This window comes from Mirounga leonina, unplaced genomic scaffold (genome assembly GCF_011800145.1).
Source record: "Mirounga leonina isolate KUSES-001 unplaced genomic scaffold, KU_Mleo_1.0 Mir_152, whole genome shotgun sequence".
NCBI classification, from domain to species: Eukaryota; Metazoa; Chordata; class Mammalia; order Carnivora; family Phocidae; genus Mirounga; species Mirounga leonina.
Window position 1 is genome coordinate 13407791 of NW_023270380.1, and position 22417 is coordinate 13430207.

The 22417-nt window shown below is 41.4% G+C and overlaps 1 protein-coding gene across 4 annotated transcripts in view; it reads left to right on the top strand.

The window, feature by feature from the left end:
* PRKG1 (protein kinase cGMP-dependent 1) overlaps positions 1-22417 on the top strand; it is a 1253946-nt gene that overhangs the window by 881819 nt on the left and 349710 nt on the right. For all 4 annotated transcript variants that reach the window (XM_035008601.1, XM_035008600.1, XM_035008602.1 and 1 more), the window contains one exon: positions 5519-5582. In XM_035008601.1, coding sequence (XP_034864492.1) covers positions 5519-5582 — 64 coding nt within the window. The remainder of the gene's footprint in view (positions 1-5518; positions 5583-22417) is intronic.

Sequence of the window (22417 nt, forward strand, 5' to 3'; positions counted from 1 at the left end):
TTCTGTAAAGAAGATCTTAACTCATTTTTGTGCCTACAGCTTAGTCTAATGCAAGAAGATACTGTATCATTGGAAGGAGACAGTGCAATGCTTTCTTGTACTGACGTCATCCAGCAGGCATGGAACAAAGAAAAGTCTGCATGGCTTAAGGGGTCTCTGAGCTGTCCTGGGGGTCTTTCCAGTCAGGGCTCAATGGTGACTCACCCTGTAAAGTGCTCCCCTTCCTATTTGAAAAGAAGTACCAAACCATTTTTGTTTCTTAAAAACTTCATCATGCCTACATTTAAAGGCTCAATTTCCTTTTCCTTGAATTGTCAATGATTGGGCTCAAAATGACATCAAAACTGGCATGGTAAGGTTATTTTTAAAAGATCCCGTTGTGTAAGACAATAAGGTAAATTGTAATGCTGAGGGGGAAAGTAGATTTTGTCATATTTTTCTCATTTATAGTGTCTCCAAATTTCTTTGGACAGGATTTATCCCATCCATGAGTCAGAAAATTCTCTGATGTGTCCTTTTTTATATTTTTCAGTGTCTTTAGGCTTAGAAAATGACAGATGTAGCTTGAGGAGTCTTCAGATATCCCCTTTCAAAGTCAGTGATCCATCCCTAAAAATGAACAAAAAGATAATAAACTTTCTTTTATTAAGTTCTTAATACTAATAATTACAAAATTCTAAAATTATAACATCATTAGATAACATTTTAAAAGTTAGAAATGTTTTTGAAGAAAAAAATATAAAACTCTTTTTGCAACATAAGATATCCAAATATATTTTCTTCTGTGTTTTTTTTTTTTTTCCACTTTGACATAGCAATGTGTATCAAGTCTGAATAACCATAGTTATTCAGGAGTTCAAAACAATGATATTGGATGATAAAGAGGTTACATGTGTGAAAAATGTCTAGTAAGAGCACAGAATTACTGAAATTATACTGAGTTAATTTCTGCAAACAGTACACATATCCTAAACCTACATACTACCTTAAAAATTTCTAGGAAACACAAGAGCATATAGGCATATATCCATATATATAACATAAATCCATTTTTATATATGGCATAAATCCATATATATATTTGTGTGTATATATATTTTATATATATATATAAAATCCAAGCATATATATCAAAATGATGATATCATCACCATATGTCATAGTCACTGGGGGATTCTACGGTACACATGTGAAAAATAAGGTGAAAAGGGCAAATTACAACTTATACTATTTGCTTTGACTTTGAGGAACCCCTTGAAAAGGTCTAGGATCAGATCACCTTTCAAGAACTGCTGCTGTATACCATTATGTTATTCTCTGTGTATTCCAATTTCATTGACACATGGCTGAAATACAATTCTTTGTACTTGGATTTCCTCTCCCCTCTGTTAGTTGTGGCTTTCGAATAGTAGATTAGCACAATTAAAATCACTAAGACAAATTCAGAATGTGGGACATCCAATAAGACAGTGGTCCCAATGTCTTCAAAATGTCAATGCCATAGGGGAAAGGTGGAAGGATCTTGTAGAATAGGAGACTAGAGGAATATAACAGCCAAAAGCAATGTGTAGAATCTTACTGGATCCTGGTTTGAGAAGAAAAAAACCAGGAAAGACATTTTTGAACAATAAGTAATATTTGAATATGAAGCAGATACTAGATGATATACAGAATTGAAGTTGATTTTCTTATGTATAATTATTATAGTTATTTAGGAACATGTTCTTATTTTAGGAGATGTATGCTGAAGATTGGGGGTGAGGCAGTATCTGCAACTTGCAAATATTTCATCAAAATATCTCTAAGCCTGTTTATCACTACACACATAGAAAAATAGATGAACTGAAGGTGGAGAAAACAAAGATGGTGCAATGGTAACTTACAGCTGCAAATCTAGATAGTAGGGATACAGGTGATTCTTGAACTATTCTTTCAGCCTTTCAATTTGTTCAACTTTTTTCATAGTAAAAAGGTGGTTAATAAATCACATATTCTTAATATTATTCATATCCAAATCATTATCTAAAACAATATGGAACTGGTTTGAAAGTTGCATGAAGTATTTGCTAATACTTTCACTGTAAACCATGCAGTTCAGTGGGTAAGTGATGAGCTCCACATGATTTTCATCCTTTCTTCACCTATGTTGAGAGCTGTGACCTCAGGCAAACTCTCAAGGTTGCACTTGTCAAATCTGTGAAATGGGTGACACTGACAGTGGTTATTTCAGAAGGTGGATGTAAAACTAACCTTTATGTTCTCTATAAAATCCATAGCCCAGTGCCTGGCAAATAGAAAGCACCCATATCTCACCTTCTATTATTGTCATTGCAAATTCCAAGTCCTTATTTCATTCAATTAGAAAAGCCAGTGGTGGAGTGCCTGGGTGATGCAGTCCGTTAAGCATCCAACTCTTAGTTTCGGCTCACGTCATGATCTTGGGGTCATGAGATCGAGCCCCGTGCCGGGCTCCGTGCTCAGTGGGGAGTCTACTTGAGATTCTCCCTCTGCCCCTTCTGTTCTTCCCTCCCTCTCTCTTTCTCTCTCTAAAATAAATAAATCTTAAAAAAAAAAAAGCCAATGGCAAAGCTCTACACATATTAAATCATCTCTATTACATTACATTCAAATGCATTCTGTAACTTCAGGCCTATTGAAAGTCCTTAGGGAGCAAAATGTTTTAATAGATATGTAAGAATTACTTGTAATTAGTATGCAAATTATTATAATAAATTATTTTTTATATAAATTAAAATATTCTCCTCTACCATTGAGACGTGCTCTGGAAGTTTGTCCTGATAATTATTTTGCTTTAAGTTTTCTAAATCATAAACAACTTCATCTTGAATTATATGTCCAAATTAGTGGAGTCTAAATGTCTTTTGATGTATTTGGGGGAAATTTAACCAACGTATTTCATGGGTAGAATTCCAAATTATGAGTATTCTAAATTGTTCTTGGTGTTCAAGCTACTGGTGACCAATAATTCTTAGAAAGCAAATTATATGAGAGACCTTATGTAGTGTTGGCAGTAATAAATATCTTAAGATTTTAAAGATGGCTACAAAAGTGTTTTCAGAGCAATTTATTAAAGTGAAACTATTTATTTTTTAATTGCTTTCCATTTTTTTAAATCTAGAAGTTCTCCGGTTGTTACTGATTAATTTTTTACAATGTTTCTTCTTAAAAATCACCCTTACTTTTTGTTGGTAACAAATGCTGCCAAAGGCTGTGAGACATTTAAGTTGGAGAAGATCATAAGTATACAATGGAATATTATTCAGGCATGAGAAGGAAGGAAATTCCGCAGTTTGCATTTGCAACACAGATGGAACTTGAAGGCATTATGGGAAGTCAAACAAGCCAGACTGAGAAAGACAAACAGATTGTATCCTATATATGTGGAACCTAAATAAAAGTCAAGCTCATAGAAACATCTAGCAGAAAAGTTAGGGGGTGGGGCAGGCTGGAGGGTGGAGCAAACAGGAAGAGGCTAGTAAAAGAATACAAACTTTCAGCTATGGTTTAGGATGAATAAGGTCTATATCTCATGTGTAATATGGTGACGATGACCAGTAGCACTGTGAAATGTGCTAAAGGAGGACAACTGGAATGTTTTCAACCAAAAAAAAAAAAAATATATATATATATATATATATATGTGAGGTGCTAGTGGTGTTAATTAACTAGATGGGAGGAGCCCTTTACAATGTATATCAGATCATCACGATGTACACTTTCAATATCTTCTAATTTTATTTGTCAATTATACCTCAAAGCTGGGGGGGGGAGTAAAATTATAAAAGATAATTTAAAGTGCCCTCCTAAAACTTAATGTTTCTGTTTCCATTTAGTATATTACGTAGTCAAGCAAATATTTTTTTTTCTCATGGATAAGAAAGAACTCTCAGAAACATGGAAGTATTTATGGTATGACTTGGCATAGGCATAGCCATGTTGAAATAAATGGTGGAGCCTAGAAGTAATAGGCCTGTCTAAAGAAGGGGGCCAATTAAAATGAACAGAGAAAAACTCAGTCGTGATTTGTGTTTTTCACAAATACCCACTGGGATGGAAGCATTCTAATTATTCTTAGATCTTAGGAGACATTGAGATAGAGCTCATTAGAAGAACAAGGAAGGGCTAGATTTTTCAACCTGCATTACTTGTGACAACAGCTTCTTCTGTCTTCCTCACTTTCTGTGATAAGTTCCATCCAGCTGCTGAAATACACTGCCTTCTGGAAATTAAAACCCATGTGACCAAGACCACAGCAGTAAATCTGGTGGAACAGATGGTCCCGGGTGAATTGTTCTACCTCTGCATAAAACCCTGGGATTTTATCAATAGGCTTTACACTAAGTAATAGGAATTAGAGTGACAAATTAACAGTAAAACTTCCGTGCTTATATCCAAACAGTATGCTATGGCTTCTTTCATTGTATCGTTCCAATCAAGCTGGAATTATTCACTAAGTCAAATATCAGATATGCAAATGTATATGCGCTCATTTAGTGTCCTCTCTCTATTCGAGCAGTGAGATGGGATTAAATGGGAATTTAGTTCTATATCCCAGATAGATTTTCCAGGGGAGCTTCAAAAATTACATGTTGATAAGTGTTTTTATTTCTTTTAAGTTCATTACTATTTCACATCTAGAAGAACTCATGGGTTTGTGCATTTAGCATCACTCCGTATTTTCATTTGCTGGTCAGTGGGGGACAATAAGAGGAAGGGAGAAGAACTCATAATTTTCCTGGTCTACTGACTCTGGCTCTTTTCTCCACCCTGTCTGATCTGATCCTTCTCATTGTCCCAGGAAGCATTCACACATCTACACTTTCATAACTTTATTCAACGTCCTCTATTGAGTTATTTGTTAATGATGGAAAACACAGGGGTTGAACAAGACCGATAAATAGTTCTTATTTTTGTGGAGTTTAAATTCTAGCAGGGAGAACACCCAGGAAAAAAATATCTGATTAAGTGTCTAATGACGGTTATAGCAAACGATAAAGGAGTTCATGCTGGGAGAACCTGACCTAGCTGGAGGGGGTTGGGGAAAGAGGAAGCTTCCAAGGTTGCTGGATGAATGTTTGAAGGTCTGAGTGTATCATTGATCGAGCTGTGGCCTAAAGGATGAGCAGGAGTTGGCCTGTAGAAGGACTTTGTGCACATGTGTGTGAGTGCGTGTGTGTGTGTGTGTGTGTGCGTGCGCGCGCGCATGTGTGTATAGAGGGACTCAGAGAGGCAGATGGAAGAGAAGGGAATCTGGTGACAGACTGATAAGGGAGAAAGTGGTTTTTCTCCCCATTATAGCTGAGGCATTTGCAGTCCCACAGTTAATTATGCATGGGATTTGAACTCAGTTCTGTTCAGCCTCAAAGTTCTTTCTAGTACAACACGGCTTTTCCCATCAAATCATGCTTAAATTCCTGCTTTGATCCTTATGCATTTGCATGTTGCTGCCTTGTTTGTGAAAGAAAGTTGCTTCAGCATCATCTGTTTTGTTTTTCAGTGTCCCAACATTCCAGAGCCTTCCTGAAGAGATCCTCAGTAAGCTTGCCGATGTCCTTGAAGAGGTAATTGTTTGTCCTTGAACTTTTTGTGGTGGGACATAGCCCAGCATAGCAGTGTGATGAGGAGTCATACACTGCAGAAACCTTGTAAATATTTTTAAGCTCTGGGATGAGCTCTCTACTTGGCTTCCAATAAAAAGCAGCTCGGCACATCTGTCATTTATCCACAGTTAGAAATGTGCAAATCAACTAAGCTACAGAGGGAGGGAAACCTCCCTGTGGCAAATAGAATGTGACTTTGACTTCCAAGAATGGGAGGCAGTGTATTTCTCTGATTACAGTCGGTGTAAACCAGGATTGCATGAGGTACCGGGAACTCTGAAGCTTTAGATGAGCCAATTTACATCAGGGCTTAGGAGTTGGGTACTGTTGTAGTAGTGTATGAGTGTATTTGAAACCCAGTAGTTGTGTGCCTGCATGTGGAAAGGTCACTGTTCATTCTTACTCTCCGAACCTGCGGAGCCCAGGCGGACTCTTGAGTGAGCTCGAAAGGATAGGGTCTCTGGTGCCTATAGAGCCTGGGAAGGAGGGGTATCAGGCTGCACGTGCGGGTCGGTGGGGTGATGGGGGGCTGATAGGAGCTGGAGGAAACCCCAATGATCCAGAAATCAAGGCTATCAGCTGAGAATGAGGAGGGGGCAGAGGTATGAGAGGTTTGGGGGCAGAGGAGAAGGCAGGAGAAAACGAAGGTGTGTTTGAACTAGAAGAACAGCATGATGGCCAGGTGTCCTCCGCCCCACTGGATGTTAGCCATCCTGAGTCTAAATTAAACAGGCAAGGAAGAACTCATTCAAGACTTGTGATAGGGGCAGAGATCAAGCTCGACTCTGCTGGAACAAAAGGTGGCAGGATTTTTAAGTGCGGGGCTGAGCTAGTGGAGAAGAATGTGGTGGGGGCCTTCCCAGGGGAGGTAGGGCAGTGCGGTGAGGTCATTTGTGTTTGCTCATCATCCCTTCCGGAAGTCGGGCTCCCACCCTCCCATAGCCATGTGGATGGGTGTTTGGCCAGGGAACCAGGAGTGGCGGAGGGAGAGAATGGGGAGCAGGTGAAGGAAGGATGGTGGGGGCTGACCACCACCACGCCCCCACCGCTAGTTCAGTGGGCCGAGGAGGGGGAGGCACTCAGGGAGGAGCGGGGCCAAGGACGGATGGTGCATCAGGGGGTTTGAGTCTCCGAAAGCTGAAGAATTGTGGGAGTGGCGCATTAACAGGAGTGAGTCGGAAAGCTACTGAAAATGTTTTCCTCTCTGGCTCCTGACTCTTCTGGTCATTCTCTGATCCCTGGAACCTGAGAAGTGCCTATATACATATTCTTAGTTCCATGCGTATGGAAGGGAGCTCCCCTATGGTTTGTTGGTATCTCTCGTCAACTATGTGAACACACAATAAAGCAGAGGTCACATTTGATTCCTAGGTTCAAGTGTAAAGAATTCATGAGAAAAAAGACTGGCTGCATTTCTTTCTGAATGCCCTAACCCCTGTACCTACAGCCTCTCGGGGTGTAAAACTGCTTTTCTCAGTTCTTTCAGTTTTGCTTTCCTTGCTGAATACACTGAAGGCCTCTCTGATGACCTTTCTCTTTTTAAACAAAGCAAACTAAAAGTATACACTTACTAGACCCAATCAGGCCCTTCAAAAAAGAAAAAAAAAAAAAATCCTTCAATCATGTTCTTTCTTTTTCACAGCTGTGGAAGGATTTGTATGTTCTGCAAAACAATAGCTACGGCTCTAGAATAATTCTGAATAATAATAATAATTCTAGAAATGGGTTTGCATGGTATGTCAGATTTTCTTATCAAAAGATGCCCTAATTTACGTTTGGATGGTGTGAGCCTTAGCACAGCCCACACCCGCGCTGCTTGGGAAGGGAAATGCGTGATTAAGTGCCCACATATTTGTTTTGAGGGTACAGAAATGAAGTTAACAGACAAAATGCAAAGTAGACCTATAAATAGACTCCCCAATGCATGAAAAGTCTTCGACTCAAGTTGAATCAACAAGCACAGTGAGAAATTAGATTAAATTATGTATCAGATGGAGTGAAACAAATTTGGAAGAACAAAAGCAATACCAGTGTCACATAACATTAAAGGGAAATGTGCTTGCATAATAAGTGAGCTGTCTTTCTTGCTGCAAATATCCACAAGATTAAAGAAACCCAGATTACCTTGAAAGAAAAGCAATATTATTATAGCATTCAACAGAGAAGTTGCAGCCTTGTTTGTTGGACAAATACTTATGGAGCACCTGCCACGTGCCAGGAATTGTTCCAAGCTCAGGGGATTCAGGGCTGTTCTCCCTTAGCGGAAGTTCCTGCAGAGGGTACAGATAAGCAGTAAGGAGGGAAACTAGCCTTGAGGGATGAGGCCACCCTGGACCAGGTTACCAAGGAAGGACCTCTCTGAGGAGGTGATGTTCAAGCTGAGATCTAAGTGCAGATACAAGATGCCATGCATGCGGGGCAGAGGGGAGGCAGTCACTGGTCCTGAAACGGGGGTGGAGGGGAGAAGAGAGGTTTCCTGTCCTTAAGGAACAGAAAGAATATTAAAGACTTGGGATGGGGGGAGGTAGGGATGGAGAGAGCTATCAAGTGTCACAGGTAGAGGAATGAGAACAGTGTCACTGATGGGGTGTCTCAGGAGGTCCTTGAGGACACCTGTGGGATACTTGGGGTATCCTCTTCTGTAGGTGAAAGAGTTATTTCTGCTGCCCCTGCCCCAGCCTGCTCCAACCCTTCTGTGATTTCTAGCGCGGACATACCCACTTGTGTGTTCCTCCCCATGGGTTTCTGAATCAGAAACTAATACCCTTACTCCAAGTATAGCAACTTACTGCCCCTTTCTTCTTTCCTTTTATATCACATAGTAGAAAAATTCCCTTTGTGTATTGAATCTCTCTTGCCTTATTTTAGGGACCTACAAATGTTCTCTCTAGGTCTTTTGAGAAGTTGTATGTGGGCATAGGTTCTTGGCGAAAGGCTGTCTGGATGAATCACAATAATCCCAACATTTTCCCAGGTTGTGTTTTGCAAGACAGGTTGAAATAATTTACATGGCTTTCTAATTATTTACATTCATTATCACCATAGTATGCTCTGTCACCCCACGGACTCTAAGTCCTAATACATACCAGATTATTTTACATGCTCCAAATATGGTTTGATAGAGAAGCCATTTTATTGTTTGTCAAATAAATTAGAAGAGGATTTTTAGGTGCATGTGGGGAATACCAAGCTCCTACTTTATAAACTGATTTCACTGACCTCTATTCTATCCCATATATTATGGCAAAAATATGTACTTGAATTAATTAGTCAAGTGTTAGAATTTGTTCTGTGAATCGAGGAAACACCTGTGGGTAAATGAAAAGAACTGTGAAATTATAAGATAGGAGGTGATCTCTTCCTTCTTACTATAACAACATCACACACTTTCCTTCTTCCTTTATGTACACATGATTAGTCGTCTTGATGAATTACATTTTTCAAGTGGATGGGACCATGCCTAGTTAATCTCCAACTGAGAAATAGTTCCCTTCAATGCTTACCTATCCAAGCACAATGGAGAATAAACCCCGTATCTAATATTCATTCAACTATCAGGACTGTGGTGACACCTTTAAAGAAATTAACAAATAAAAACATTTCCTTATAGAGAAGATGAAAAATGATTAACCTGATACCCTACCGTAAAGAGTGCTCAAAATTACTTTGGTAGTAGTTATGCTTTCACCAATGAGGGCGAAAAAGTTTAGATAACTCAAGGAAAACTGTACTTCATGGAAAATGCCAGAGTGAAGAGCAAATCAAGCCAACAATTTCACTTTTCACCACTTGGCATAGCATATTTTCCCTTTATGCGAATAGAAGTGGGGCATGGGTGCTATATTTAAATCTCTTGATTTTTAAATGGAAAATAAAGCATATCAAAACCACTTCTTTGCTTTTATTGAAATCTGCTTCATGGCCAATTTGCTCAATAAAAAAATTGGATTTGGTTGTCTTAGAATTAAAAATCCTCTTTGCTTCACTAGCTTTTTAAAGCTCTTTACCTTGGGGTCTACAGTTTCATATGGTTGGATCTTGGGCACATCTGAGCCTATATAATGGGTTGTTCTGGTTTGTTTCCCTAGATGGTGCATTTATTTTGTTTTTGTTTTTATTTATTTTTTTTATTGGGTACTTAGACTATCATGGCCCTGACAAGGTCTTAGACAAATAATATTCTTTGGACTTCTTGAAAAGTCAAAGTAAAAATCGAAAAAAAAGGGCAAGGATAGAAACATTTTCAGTCCACCATTACTGTGATAATATGGTAGGAAGCAAATACCAGATTATACAGTCAAGGGAACATTGCTGGAGAAAGAGGTTAATGTAACAGAGCCCCTCCACCCCCTCCTTGCTGCAAGGCCCAGCAGGTGTGATGAGGTATCTCATTGTTCCTTGGTGGTACCCTGTCATGGTGACATCTTCTGAGATCCCTGTGCATCTCTCCAGTTGAGTAATTCAGGGAAAGTCCTGCATTTGATTGAGTTATTGGAGCACTCTATGAAGCTCTCTTTATACCTTTATAAACAGTCCAGGAGTCTTCAGGAAAGAAACGGATGGAGCAGATAGGAACACTTTAGTTCTTTTGAAATCTGTTGTTAGAATTAAACTTTTTCTTCCCTTCCTTTAGGCCTGGCTCTTGCTATTCAAAGCCAAGCTGGAGGGAATTCAAAGACCTGTTCTTTCTCAATTGCTTTGGCATAAAGGACTCTGAATTTGGAGATTGAATTGTTTAGTTCTCTCTGGTTTCTTCCCTTCTGTGAGGGAAATAGCTGCCTTTGAAGGGGGATGACATGGATGGTGTGTGTGTGCGTGTGTGTGTGTTGGCAGGATGTAGAGATTGGAAAGTAAAGATAAAACTCTGTTTAATATTAGTTTTTTCACATCTTATTTTATTATAGAAGGAAATAAGGAATGGGAAAAGGTTTTCACAAATCACGTGCAATAAAGGACTTGTATTCAGGGTCCTCCAGAGAAGCAGAACCAACAGGATGTGTATATTCTTTTTTTTTTTTTTTTAAGGTTTTATTTATTTATTTGTCAGAGAGAGAGAGCACACAAGCAGGGGGAGCGGCAGGCAGAGGGAGAGGATGAAGCAGGCTCCCCACCGAGCAGGGAGCCTGATGGGGGCTCCATCACAGGACCCTGGGATCCTGACCTGAGCAGAAGGCAGACGCTTCACCGACAGCCCCCCAGGTGTCCCAGGATGTGTATATGTCTATAGAGATTTGTTCTAAGGGATTTGCCCATGAGACTGTGGAGGCTATAGCAAGTCCAGACTCTATAGGGCAGGCTGGCAGGCTGGAGCCTGAAGGAGTTTGTGTTGCAGTTCAAATCCAAAGACCATCGGCTGGCAGAATTCCTTCTTGGCAGGGGAGGTCAGTCTGTGGTCTATGAAGATCTTCAATTGATTGGATGAGACCCACCCAATTATAAAGGGAGATCTACTTGACTCAAAGTCCACTGATTTAAATCTTATCCACAAAAACACCCTCACTGACAAATCCAGAATTATGTTTGACCAAATACCTGGACACTGTGGCTAAGCTAAGTTGACACATAAAATTAACCATCAAAGGACTTGTGTCTAGAATATATAAAGAATACTTACAACTCAATAATAAACACACAAGGAGTTCAATTTTTAAAGTAACACATGAGGAGTGCCTGGATGGCTCAGTCAGTTAAGCGGTCGGCTCTTTCTTTCGGCTCAGGTCATGATCTCAGGGTCATAAGATTGTGCCCTGAATGGTCGTGAGAGTTTGCCCTGCTCAGCAGGGGGTCTGCTTGAGGTTCTGTCTCTCCTTTTCCTTCTGCCCCTTGCCCTGCTCCTGTGCATGTGCGCATGCCCCCTCTCTCTCAAAATAAATAAATCTTCAAAAGCAGCACATGAATAGACATTTCCCCAAAGGAGATATACAAAAGGCCACTAAGCACATGTAAAGATGTTCAACATTAATAGTCATTAGGGAAATGAAAATCAAAGCCACAAAGTTATACCACTTCACACACACTTGGATGGCTAGAATAAAGAAAAGACAGGTGATAACAAATGTGGATGTGCAGAAATTAAAACTCTAGGGGCACCTGGGTGGCTCAGTCATTACGTGTCTGCCTTCGGCTCAGGTCATGATCCCAGGGTCCTGGGATCGAGCCCTGCATCGGGCTCCCTGCTCTGTGGGAAGCCTGCTTCTCCCACTTCTCCCTCTTGTCCCTGCTCATGCTCTCTCTTGCTATCTCTGTCTGTCTCTCTCAAATAAATTAAAATCTTAAAAAATAAATAAATAAAACTCTAATACATCACTGGTGGGGTTGTAAAATCATGTGGCTTCTTTGAAAATCTGGCAACACCTCAAAATGTGAAACGTAGGGTTACCATGTGATGTGTACATTCTACTCTTGCATATTTTCTAAGAGAATTGAAAATAGATGTCCACACAAACACTTGGACATGAATGTCTTTTGCAACATTATTCCTAAGAGCCAAAAAGTAGCAACGAAAATGTCCATGAATGGATAGATCAACTGTGGTGTACTCATACAATGCAATGTTATTTGGTTATAAAAAGAAGCCAAGTACTGATCACACTGCCACATGGATGATCTTGAAAGCATTGTGGTAAGTAAAATGCCACACGTTGTATGATTCTATTTAAAGGAAATATCTGTTCTGGACAAATTCTGTTTGTCTATTCTAGGCCAATCTATAGAAGCAATAAGTGAATTAGTGCTAGAGCTGGGAGGATGAGGGGCCTCTTGTGAGCGACTCTCCAGAGTATGGGTCACTTTTCAGGGTGATGACAATATTCTGGAGTTAGATTTTGGTGATAGTTGCCTAACTCTTTGACTATCCTGAAAACCATTGAATTGTATACTTTAAATGGGTGAATTTTATAATACATGAACTGTATCTTAATAAAGCTTTAAAATAGATTTAAAAGAAAAAAGAATAGAAGTATAGGCTGTGATGGTGTGGTGGAGTATGGACCATATTGCTGGAAACGATGTAAGACAACAATTGAAGTAACTTGGAAATTTGCCCTGGAGAAGACTTCGGTGGGGGAGAATATTGTCTTCCTTTTTAAGTCGACTGCATTGTCTCTGTTAAGAGGATGAGATGCTCAAGTCTCTAAAAACAGTGAGGATTTAGCAAACTAAGCCATCATTCTTGAATGTCTCACCTAGGAATGGGGCTAGCATCCCTTTCTGCCTTTTGTAGCATTGCCGTGGTCTTCAATTGTATAACGAACGTAAAATCTTTAAACCTGTAAACACATCGTTTCAGTGCTTACGGACCCCTTCCACATACTGGTACCTGTAGAAAATCTGTATCGTGCAGACACAGTGAGGTTAGCAGATGAGCCTGCTCAGGGCTGTCGCGTATCTGGGCTGTCCTGAGTCCTGGGCTTTGGACCTGGAAGGCTGCACAGACACTGGTGAGGTCTGGGGACCTCTGCTGCTGTTAGAATCTTGGGTGAGAGTGGCAGGGTGCTGCCGCTGACCTCTAGGGGATAGAAGCTGGGATGATGAGGAGCATCCTAAGATGCGCAGGGCAGCTCTGCGACCAGTGTCCGGCCCCAAATGTCAGTAGGAGGTAGAAACTCGGCTGCAGTCCAAAGCTACAGCACACTTGGGAACTCTGCCGAAAGCATGATGGGAATAAACTAGGGTGATAGGATAGTGCCGGGGACGGGTGGAGGGCTTTCGCCGGGGTCCTTAGGAGAGTTAGCCCTGAAGAGGTGACGTCGAGTTGACAGCCATGCGAATGGCATGGGTGGCAAAAGAGAGTCCAAAATGGGAAGTATTAACAGAAGTGGTACATTTTTGGAAAGCTGCAGTGCAGAAGACATTGAGGTAGGACGTTGTGGATCCTTACGTGTTGATTGGGTGTTCGAACGATACAGACTGTGCCACTTCTGCCTAGCTGTGACTCTGTTAGAACTACCTGCTCAGCGAGACTTCTGTGTTCCGAGCCTCCTCCGTGGCCCTTTCTCTCCCTATGGGCAGTTCCTTCTCCCCAACCTCCTAGAACGACGTAGCTATCAGTATGTGGAGGGCAGAAGTGCATGTCCATCGCTTTCGTTGGTCTCCAGTTCTGTGAAGATTTCCCCGCTTTAGATTGTAAGTTCCTTAAAGGCAAGAACTTGGTATTTCTTTTCACTGGGTGCCTGGAAACAGCTGATAAAAACAGCAATGCCTTCTACTGACTGATGCTGATTGCAGCACCAGACTGAGGTCTTCTGCGAAACGCCATCTGAGGTAAACACTATGAAAGCTCCGATTCCCAAGTTCTAGCTGGGGATCCGAAGCTCGGGCGATGCAGCTAAGTAAACGAGGAGGTATGTTAACCCACTCGGTCTGATGCTGGAATCCACACCGTTCCCAGCTATATACTGCCTTGCATTTTGGAAATTTGTGCACTGAAAGAAAAAGAAAAAAAGCTACTTGTCCTCAACCCCCCACTCTCTCTTATAAGTAGGAGATGCTTTCTTCTGAAAATGTTTTCTTGTCTTTTTTTTTTTTTTTCTCTGTGAAAGATTAGTTTTCTCCTAGTCAGTGTTTTTAATTTGTTATGACAGGACTCCACTTTATGCCACACACTCTGAAACAAGGCCTTTCTAGTCATTTTCTCACCAGAATATGTGTGCTTTGCTCCATGCTGCTTGCACTTCATTAAAATGTATGTGCTCTGCAAATAGGAAACCGATCTGTAATAAATCCGCTTTCTAGAAAACATTCAGAGAAAGTGTCTGAGATGGTTGCTGCATAAGGATAGAGAGGCCTGCTTGGTACTTGGTACTTGGTACACAGTAGGCATCCAAGTCCTCAATCGATGAGGAGCAGAAGCTCACTTGGGCTTACAGCTCACTAGGAAGAAGCAGAAAATAAGAAAAACAGTTGGGCTTTCAGCTTTAGTCACCAAATACAGAGCCCGTCTGTGGTGGAGTAATCAGGCAGCTGGGAGAAGCTGGGAGCGTGGGCACTTGGTCCCAGATCTCCCCACACCTTTGGCGGTGTGTGCCCCTGAGAACCCACGGCAAGGCGGTCCCCCGTTCCCTGCAGAGAAGGAGTCCTGTGGTTTCTGAGGCCAGCGCCTGCAAGGCTGTCTGCTGGTAGATGAGCTTCTGAACCGGGGCAGACAGTGTATCAGGCGTGCACGTTTATCAAATGTCAGGCAGCATTAATGAGGAGGAAACTGACCAGCCGGGGCTTCAGGAGGATTGCAGCTATGTCTGAGAGAGGATCCTTCTTGGCGTCCTATGCCCTGTATGTTCTCTTAATTATTACGGGATGCTCTCAGTGAGCCTCTCTTATCTCTCTGGGAAGAGCTACTGTTCTTGTTTATTACTTACACCTAAAAATTATTATTTTAATAAAGGCAACATGATGTGTCTTCTAAATAGACCTGCAGCGCAGCATCCTTGTTCTCGGTTTTCTGTGGTGCTGTGCAGAGCAGAGTTCTGTTCCAAGAATCATCAATGACTGTGGGCCCGAGAGCAGGGGGCTCTCCTGCTCACCCCGAAGAACTCTGCTTGATCCTCTTCTTGTGCATGGTTCCCTTAATTTCTTTGTCTAGTTTGTACTTGAAAACCATATGCTTGCTCCTATACCAACTGGAACTTGCCCATTTCCCGACGGTCTGTAAGTACCTGAAGGGTAGCGTATGTCTCAACTTCTATCCTGTTTCCAGCAGAGCGAGGATTTGCATAAGAATTATACCCAGCACTTACCACATAACCGGTATTTGCGGAATGAATAGTCTGAATAGGGTTTCAGTAAATATGTGCCAAGCGAGTGGAGAAACACAGCTGTTTGGTTTTACTTTCGGATGCGATCCGCACAGCTAGCATGTGAACATGTCAAGGATGGGGGCATGCATCGTGAAATGCAGGAGTCCAGGCTCGCTATCTGATGAGGCACAATAGAAGTTGCTGGTAGCAGATCCCCTTGGACCCAGCTTCCAGGTGGAAGACAGAGGCATGGGGAGCCGAGGGCTGCAAGATCATGGGAAAGGAATAGAATTTACTTTCCTTGATCGCTCTCCCTCTACCTTACCCATCCCAGGGAGATAGAACAGAGGCCAGACCTTTGGGAGGATCTTCTACAGAAGAGGAAAACTCATAAATAAAGGATTCCAGCTTTCAGGTGTAATGTCCCTGGGTGAAGGGCTGACCTGGTGCCAGTAACTTCTGTCTCAACATGGAGATCAGGCCTCTAATAGACATGGTCCCCATTTCCTACAGTTGCACCCGAGTACGTGTCTTCAGCAGTTCCCAAATCAACAGGTTTCTGGAGCACACACTGCCTTTCTCTCAGCTCCTCACCTGCAGAATGTCGTGATCCTACGCGTGTGTATGAATGAATGCATCCATAAGGGGTTGGGCTCAGTGGCTGGATGCGACGCAGGCATGCAGGAGGCTGCAGAGACCATAGAGAAAAGGCCATCGGTGTACAAAACTGGGAGAACCACGGCCCAGAGTAGGCCACTAGAGGAGACCAAGGAACAAACCCAAGTGGCCAGAGAAGCTTTTGGCCCTACAGGAAGAGAAGAACAGGCTCTTCCTTCAGCTCAAAGTTGTACATGAGGAAGGAAACGGGAGGAGGAAGAGCAGAGTGACCCGACTCTGCCTGCCCTCTGACACCTGCTGGTTTTTGGCAGAGCCTGCCTGTGCACACGGGAACTTGCCTCCTTTGCTTACGGGGGAGCCCTAGAGGCCACGGCCCCCAGGCACCCCCATCGCAGCTGACACAGCCAGACGATGTTTGGACTCCAGGCACTTTGGGCTCAGGAGCTGCCTTTGCAGAGATGGCAGAGCACACGGGCAGTTCCAGGGTGGCCCAGATGCTCCGTATGGGGCCACACAGACCGTCTGTAGTGCTCGTCACAGCTCCGAGCACCTTCGGCATCTCCGGCAGTGCAGGACCCCGTCTCCGGCACAACCCTGTGGCTTCATGGGAGCCTCCAGCCTGGCCGTGCTCGGTGTTTACAAAAGGGGATGGCATGCGCCACCCAACGGACTGGCATCTCTGGCTCATCCTCTCTGTGCCCCATGGGCTGCAGAGAGGATGGGATCCTTCCCTTCCCCCAGCCACCTGCGCAGATCCAACCAGTGGGAAAGTCGTGCTTTGTCGCTAAGAGTCAACCTGGCCCTGGGCTCCCTTCCGTCTAGCGAAGCCAGACCCGTGATTGTACCACAGATAGCCAAGATCAGACCTTCAGTCTCCCCTCCAGTCCCTGCCACCAGTGAGGGGCACTGTCCCAGTCCCAGGCCGGTGAAATCTATCTGCCCCTGAAAAACAGCGAAACACGCAGGCATGTTTATATATGGACATGTGTATGCGGGCACACGTACATGTGTGTGTGTGAGTGTGGGTGTGTGTACACCTTTATCTCCACGTTGTAATGCTTGGGTTTGAGTCTTGGTGACATTTTTAATGCTGGTTCACAATTCCCTAGCTATGTGACCATGTACATTAACTTTCCTAAGTTCATTTTCCCTTCCTGAAAACATAATCGTATCTACATCATAGATGTAGATTTTTTAAATTCATTTTTAACATAATTTTTTCCTTATTAATAGACTTCATTATTTAGAGTGGTTTTAGGTTTGCAGAAAAATGGAACAGAAAATACAGGTCTCACATACTTCCTCTATCCACCCTCAGTTGTCCTTATTACTAACATCTTGCGCTGGTGTGGTATGTTTTTTACAATCGCTGAACCAACATTGAAACGTAATTAACTACAGTCCATGGTTTATGTTTAGGAGTTCTCTTTTTCTGTTGTACACTTGTGTGGGTTTTGCCAAATGCGTAACATCTTCCATCCAGCATTACGGTGTCATAGAGAATAGCTTCACTGCCCTAAAAATCCCATGAGTTACACTCATGTGTCCCTCCCTCCATCTCCCATTTACTGTCTCTGTAATGTTGCTAATGTAAATGACACTGTGTTTTTAATTTCAAATTCCACTTGTTCGTGCCAGAATATAGGAAGTCAGTTGACTTTTGTATATTAACTTTGCATCCTGCAATCCTGCTATAATTACTTATTCTAGTTTTTTGGCCTTTTTAAAAATGGTATACATAAACAATCCTGTAGTCTATGAACAAAGACATTTTTAATTTTTTTTCTTCCTCATCTGTTTGCTTTGTTTTCTAACACATTAGCTAGGTCTTCTAGTACATCATTGAGAGGAGTGAAGAGAGGCAACATCCTTCTCTTATTCCCAGTCTTAGGGGAAAGCATCTTGTTCCTCAACATTAAGTACATTTTTAACTGTAGGTTTCTCTATTTCTGGATTGAAGAGAGTTGTGTTTTTATTTTTTTTTTAATCATGAATGGTGTTGGACTTTGTGAATTTTTCTTTTTTTTGGCATCAATTGATATGATCATAAAGTTTTTCTTCTTTGGCCTATTGGTATGACTTTACAGTAACTGATTTCTGAATGTTAAACAAGCCTTGCATGCCAGAATAAATTCCACTTGGTCATAGTGTATAATTTTTTAATATGCTTTGCTTATGTGATTTGCTAATATTTTATTGAAGGTTTTTGCATGAGAGATACTGGTTGGTAATTTTCTTTTGTCCTAAAGCATTTTTCTAGTATTGATACTAAGGTAACGCTGGCCTCGGGGAATAAGTTGGGAAATAGTTCCTCTGCTACTGTTTTCTGGATCCGATTGTAGAGAATGGGCATCATTTCTTTATTAAATATTTGGTAGAATTCACCAGTGAACCCATCCGGGCCTGGTGTTTTCTATTCTGGAAGGTTATTAATTATAGGCAAACCTTGGAGATATTGTGGGTTTGGTTCCAGACAACCTCAATAAAGAGAATATCAGAATAAAGGAAGTCAAATGACTTTTTTGGCTTCCCAGTGCATATGAAAGTTGTTTATACTATGCTATCCTCTTAAGTGTGCAATAGCATTATGTCTAAAAATACAATGTACATATTTTCATTTAAAAATATTTTATTGGTAAAAAATGCTGTTATCTGAGCTTTCAGCCCATCGTAATTTATTTGAGAGAGAGAACGGTGGTGGGTGGGGGAACAGAAGAGAGAATCTTTTTTTTTTTTTAAAGATAGAAGAAGGGAGAATCTTAAGCAGACTCCATGCTGAGTGGGGAGCCCGACATGGGACTGGATCTCACGACCCTGAGATCACAACCTGAACCAAAACCAAGATTCAGATGCTTAACCAACTATGTCACCCAGGCACCTGTATAACTGTTTTCTATTCATAAGCTGTATTTTTTCTCTTTCTTTTATTTCTTTTTGTGCTCACTGTGGTTGTAAGTGAACATTTCCTATGATTTCATTTTCTGTCCTTTCTTAGCATACCAATTGTGTATTTTCATCTTTAAAACATTTTTTAAAAAAGATTTATTTGAGAGCGAGAGAGCAGCATGACTGGATGGGGAGGGGCAGAGGGAGAGGGAGAAGCAAACTCCCCACTGAGCAGGGAGCCCAACATGGGGCTCGATCCCAGAACCCTGAGATCATGACCTGAGCAGAAGGCAGACATTTAACCAACTGAGCCACCCGGCACCCCTAAATCCTTTTTAGTATTTGCCCTTGAGTTTGAAATACACATTTAGGGTGCCTGGGTGGCTTAGTTGGTTAAGCAACTGCCTTCGGCTCAGGTCATGATCCTGGAGTCCTGGGATCGAGTCCCACATCGGGCTCCCTGCTCAGCGGGGGGTCTGCTTCTCCCTCTGACCCTCTTCCCTCTCGTGCTCTCTGTCTCTCATTCTCTCTCTCTCAAATAAATAAATAAAATCTTTAAAAAAAAAAAAAAGAAATAAACATTTACAACTAACCTAAGTCCTCCTTGAAGAAATACTATATCACTTCCCAGGTAGTACAAATACCTTATCCCAGAGTATTCTCTCCCCTTATCCTGCTGCCATTCATTTCACTTACTTGTAAGGTAAAATAACCTATACATCGTAACTATTATTGTTTTGAACCAACTGTTATCTGGTGGATTAATTAAGAATAAGAAGAATAGGGTGGGAGCATGGGTTAGCCTGGTGGTGGGTATTGAGGAGGGCACATTCTGCATGGAGCACTGGGTGTTATGCACAAACAATGAATCATGGAACACTTCATCTAAAACTAATGATGTAATGTATGGGGATTAACATAAGAATAAAAAAAAAGCAAAAACAAAAAAATAAAAATAAAAATCTTTAAGTTAAAAAAAAAAGAATAAGAAAAATAATTTGTTATCACCTTCATGATTCTCTAAGACTCTTCCTTTCTTTATGTAGGTATGAGTTTATAACCTGTATCATTTTCTTTTTCTCTGAAGCACCTCTTTTAACAATTCTGGCAAGACAGATCTCATTGGTGGCAAATTCTTTCATTTATTTATTTAATTAATTTTTTGGCCTGAGAAAGTCTTTACTTCTCTTTCACTTTTGAAGGATAATTTCACTGTATACAGAATCCTAGGATGGTGGTGGCAGTCTTTCAACACGTTAAATATTTCACTCCATTCTCTTCTTACCTGTGTGATTTCTGAAGAGATGTTTGTTGTAATCCTTATCCTTGTTCCTCTGTGGGTAAGGTGTTTTTATTCCTCTGCCTTCTTTCATGTTTCTCCTCTTGTCTTTGATTTCCAGTGCATTGACTATAATGTACCTACACTGGTATTTATCCTATTCTCTGAGTTTTCTGGATCTGTGGTTGTGTCTTTCATTAATTTCAGGAGCATGCTAAGTCATTTTTATTTCAGTTATTTCTTCTGTTTCTTTCTCCCCTCTTCTGGTATTACCATTACACATGTGACAAATTTTGTGATTGTCCTTCAGTTGTTGGATATCCTGTTCTATATATGCTCTTTCTTTTCTCTTCATATTTTGGTTTTGAAAGTTTCTATTTACATGTTTTCTAGTGTCCCCTTCGATTCTGTCTTAAGTTTTCTAACTTTGTGCTTCCATTACCCATTTGTTCTAGCATGCTCTCTACTTTTCCATTAGAACCTTTAGGATATTATTCATAGTTACTTGAATTCCCTGTTGATAATTCCAGAATTTCTGTCAAATCTTAGTTTAGTTCTTAGTCTTACTCTCTCTCTCCATATTGTGTCTTCTTTGTCTTTTAGCATGGCTTATGATTTTTTTGCTATTGCTGAAAGTCAGATATGGTGTATTGGGTAAAAGAAAATGAGGAAGATGGGCCTTTAGTGGGAGGTTTTATGTTTATTTGGGTGTTAGACTGTGTTTACTATAGCTGTTATGTCAAAGGCTAAAATTTCCTCTAGTGTCCTTCTTTTCTTCCAGTCTGTTTTCATTGGGTTTCCCTGGAAACTCCTTAATTGACTTTGAGCCTTGCAGTCTTGTAGCTGTAAACTCCTGGATTCTTTAGAGAAACAGAACCAATAAGAGATTCATATTTATATGTTTATATTTACAACCTGTTGTCTGTAAGCTGGAGATCCAGGCATGCCAGTGGTGTAATTCAGTCCAAATCTGAAAATATAAGAACCAGGGAAGCTGACAGTATGGATTCTAGTCTGGGTCTGAAGACCTCAGAACCAGGAGTCCTGAGAGCAGAAAATTGATGCCCTGGCTTATGCAATAAAGCAAGAAGGGTCAAATTTCTTCTTTCCTTCACCTTTTTGTTCTCTTTAGGCCCCCAATCAAGTGCATGGTGCTCTCACCCACATTGGGGAGGACAAATTGCCTCCCTGAGTCCACAGATTCAAATGTTCATTTACCCAGAAACACTCTCACACATGCACAGATTTAATATTAAACAAATACCAGGCACCATATGATCTAGTCAAGTAGACACCTACAATTAACCATCATGGGTGGAAAGGTGTGGAGGGGACAGGATTCCTTCTATAGTCCTATCATCAGGTCTCAGTCTTGTAGTGAGCCCAAGTGAGGTGTCACCCTCCCCCCTCATCAAAGGCTAGAGGGACCTGGATTTGAGTGTGTTCTTCACCCAGTTTGGTTAATCTTTGGTAAGAACTCCCTGAGGCTCTAGCAGAATAGTTTCCCTTGAGTGCAGGCCTTGTAAACAGAACAAAGGGCTCTGAGTGTAGTTCAGAATCATTAGTTTTCCTCTTTCCCTGAACAAGTATGGTGATTCCCCCCGCCCCTATCTTCAGATTGAACACCTGGTAGAATTCCTAAGGGGTAAAAATCTTGAGAAGGGTGGGGAGTTTTCCTAAGGCTGGGCCCCCAGGGGTTAATTCTCCCGCTGATCTACACTGGCCTCTGGCAATGCATCAGTGAGGGTTTAAAGCATTCTTGCCCACACTGGCTCTAGCTGGGGGTTTCTGCTTCCGGGCTTCTGCTCCCAGTAGGTTAGCCGTGAATCTGGGTATCACCCCTTCCAACTCTCCAGTGTTCAAAGCAGCGATTAGCCCTGTGACCTTACTTTTCCAATGGCTCTAAGAAAAGTGATTTTCAGTTCACCTTCTTTCTTATGAGGATAAGAGTGTTCGTTTCTAAACTCTTCACATGTCAGATTGAAAACTACTGTATTTAAATATTAAATGTAATATCCATAGGAAGGAATGTGTGATGCATGTCACAAAGTAAGACAATACTGTTATCTATTACTGTAATTTATTGATTCCATCACATTTTGTGTCTTAACAAGATATAATAGGCATCGAAAACTCAGTACATCTGTCTGAGCATATTAGAAAATTATCTCAATACAAAATGACGGGGTTTAGAGAAATAATTGATGATGGTCAGAGGTCTCAGTGATCAGAATTCCAGGATGACGCCTGGAATGAAGAAGTAATCTGAGCCAAAAGCT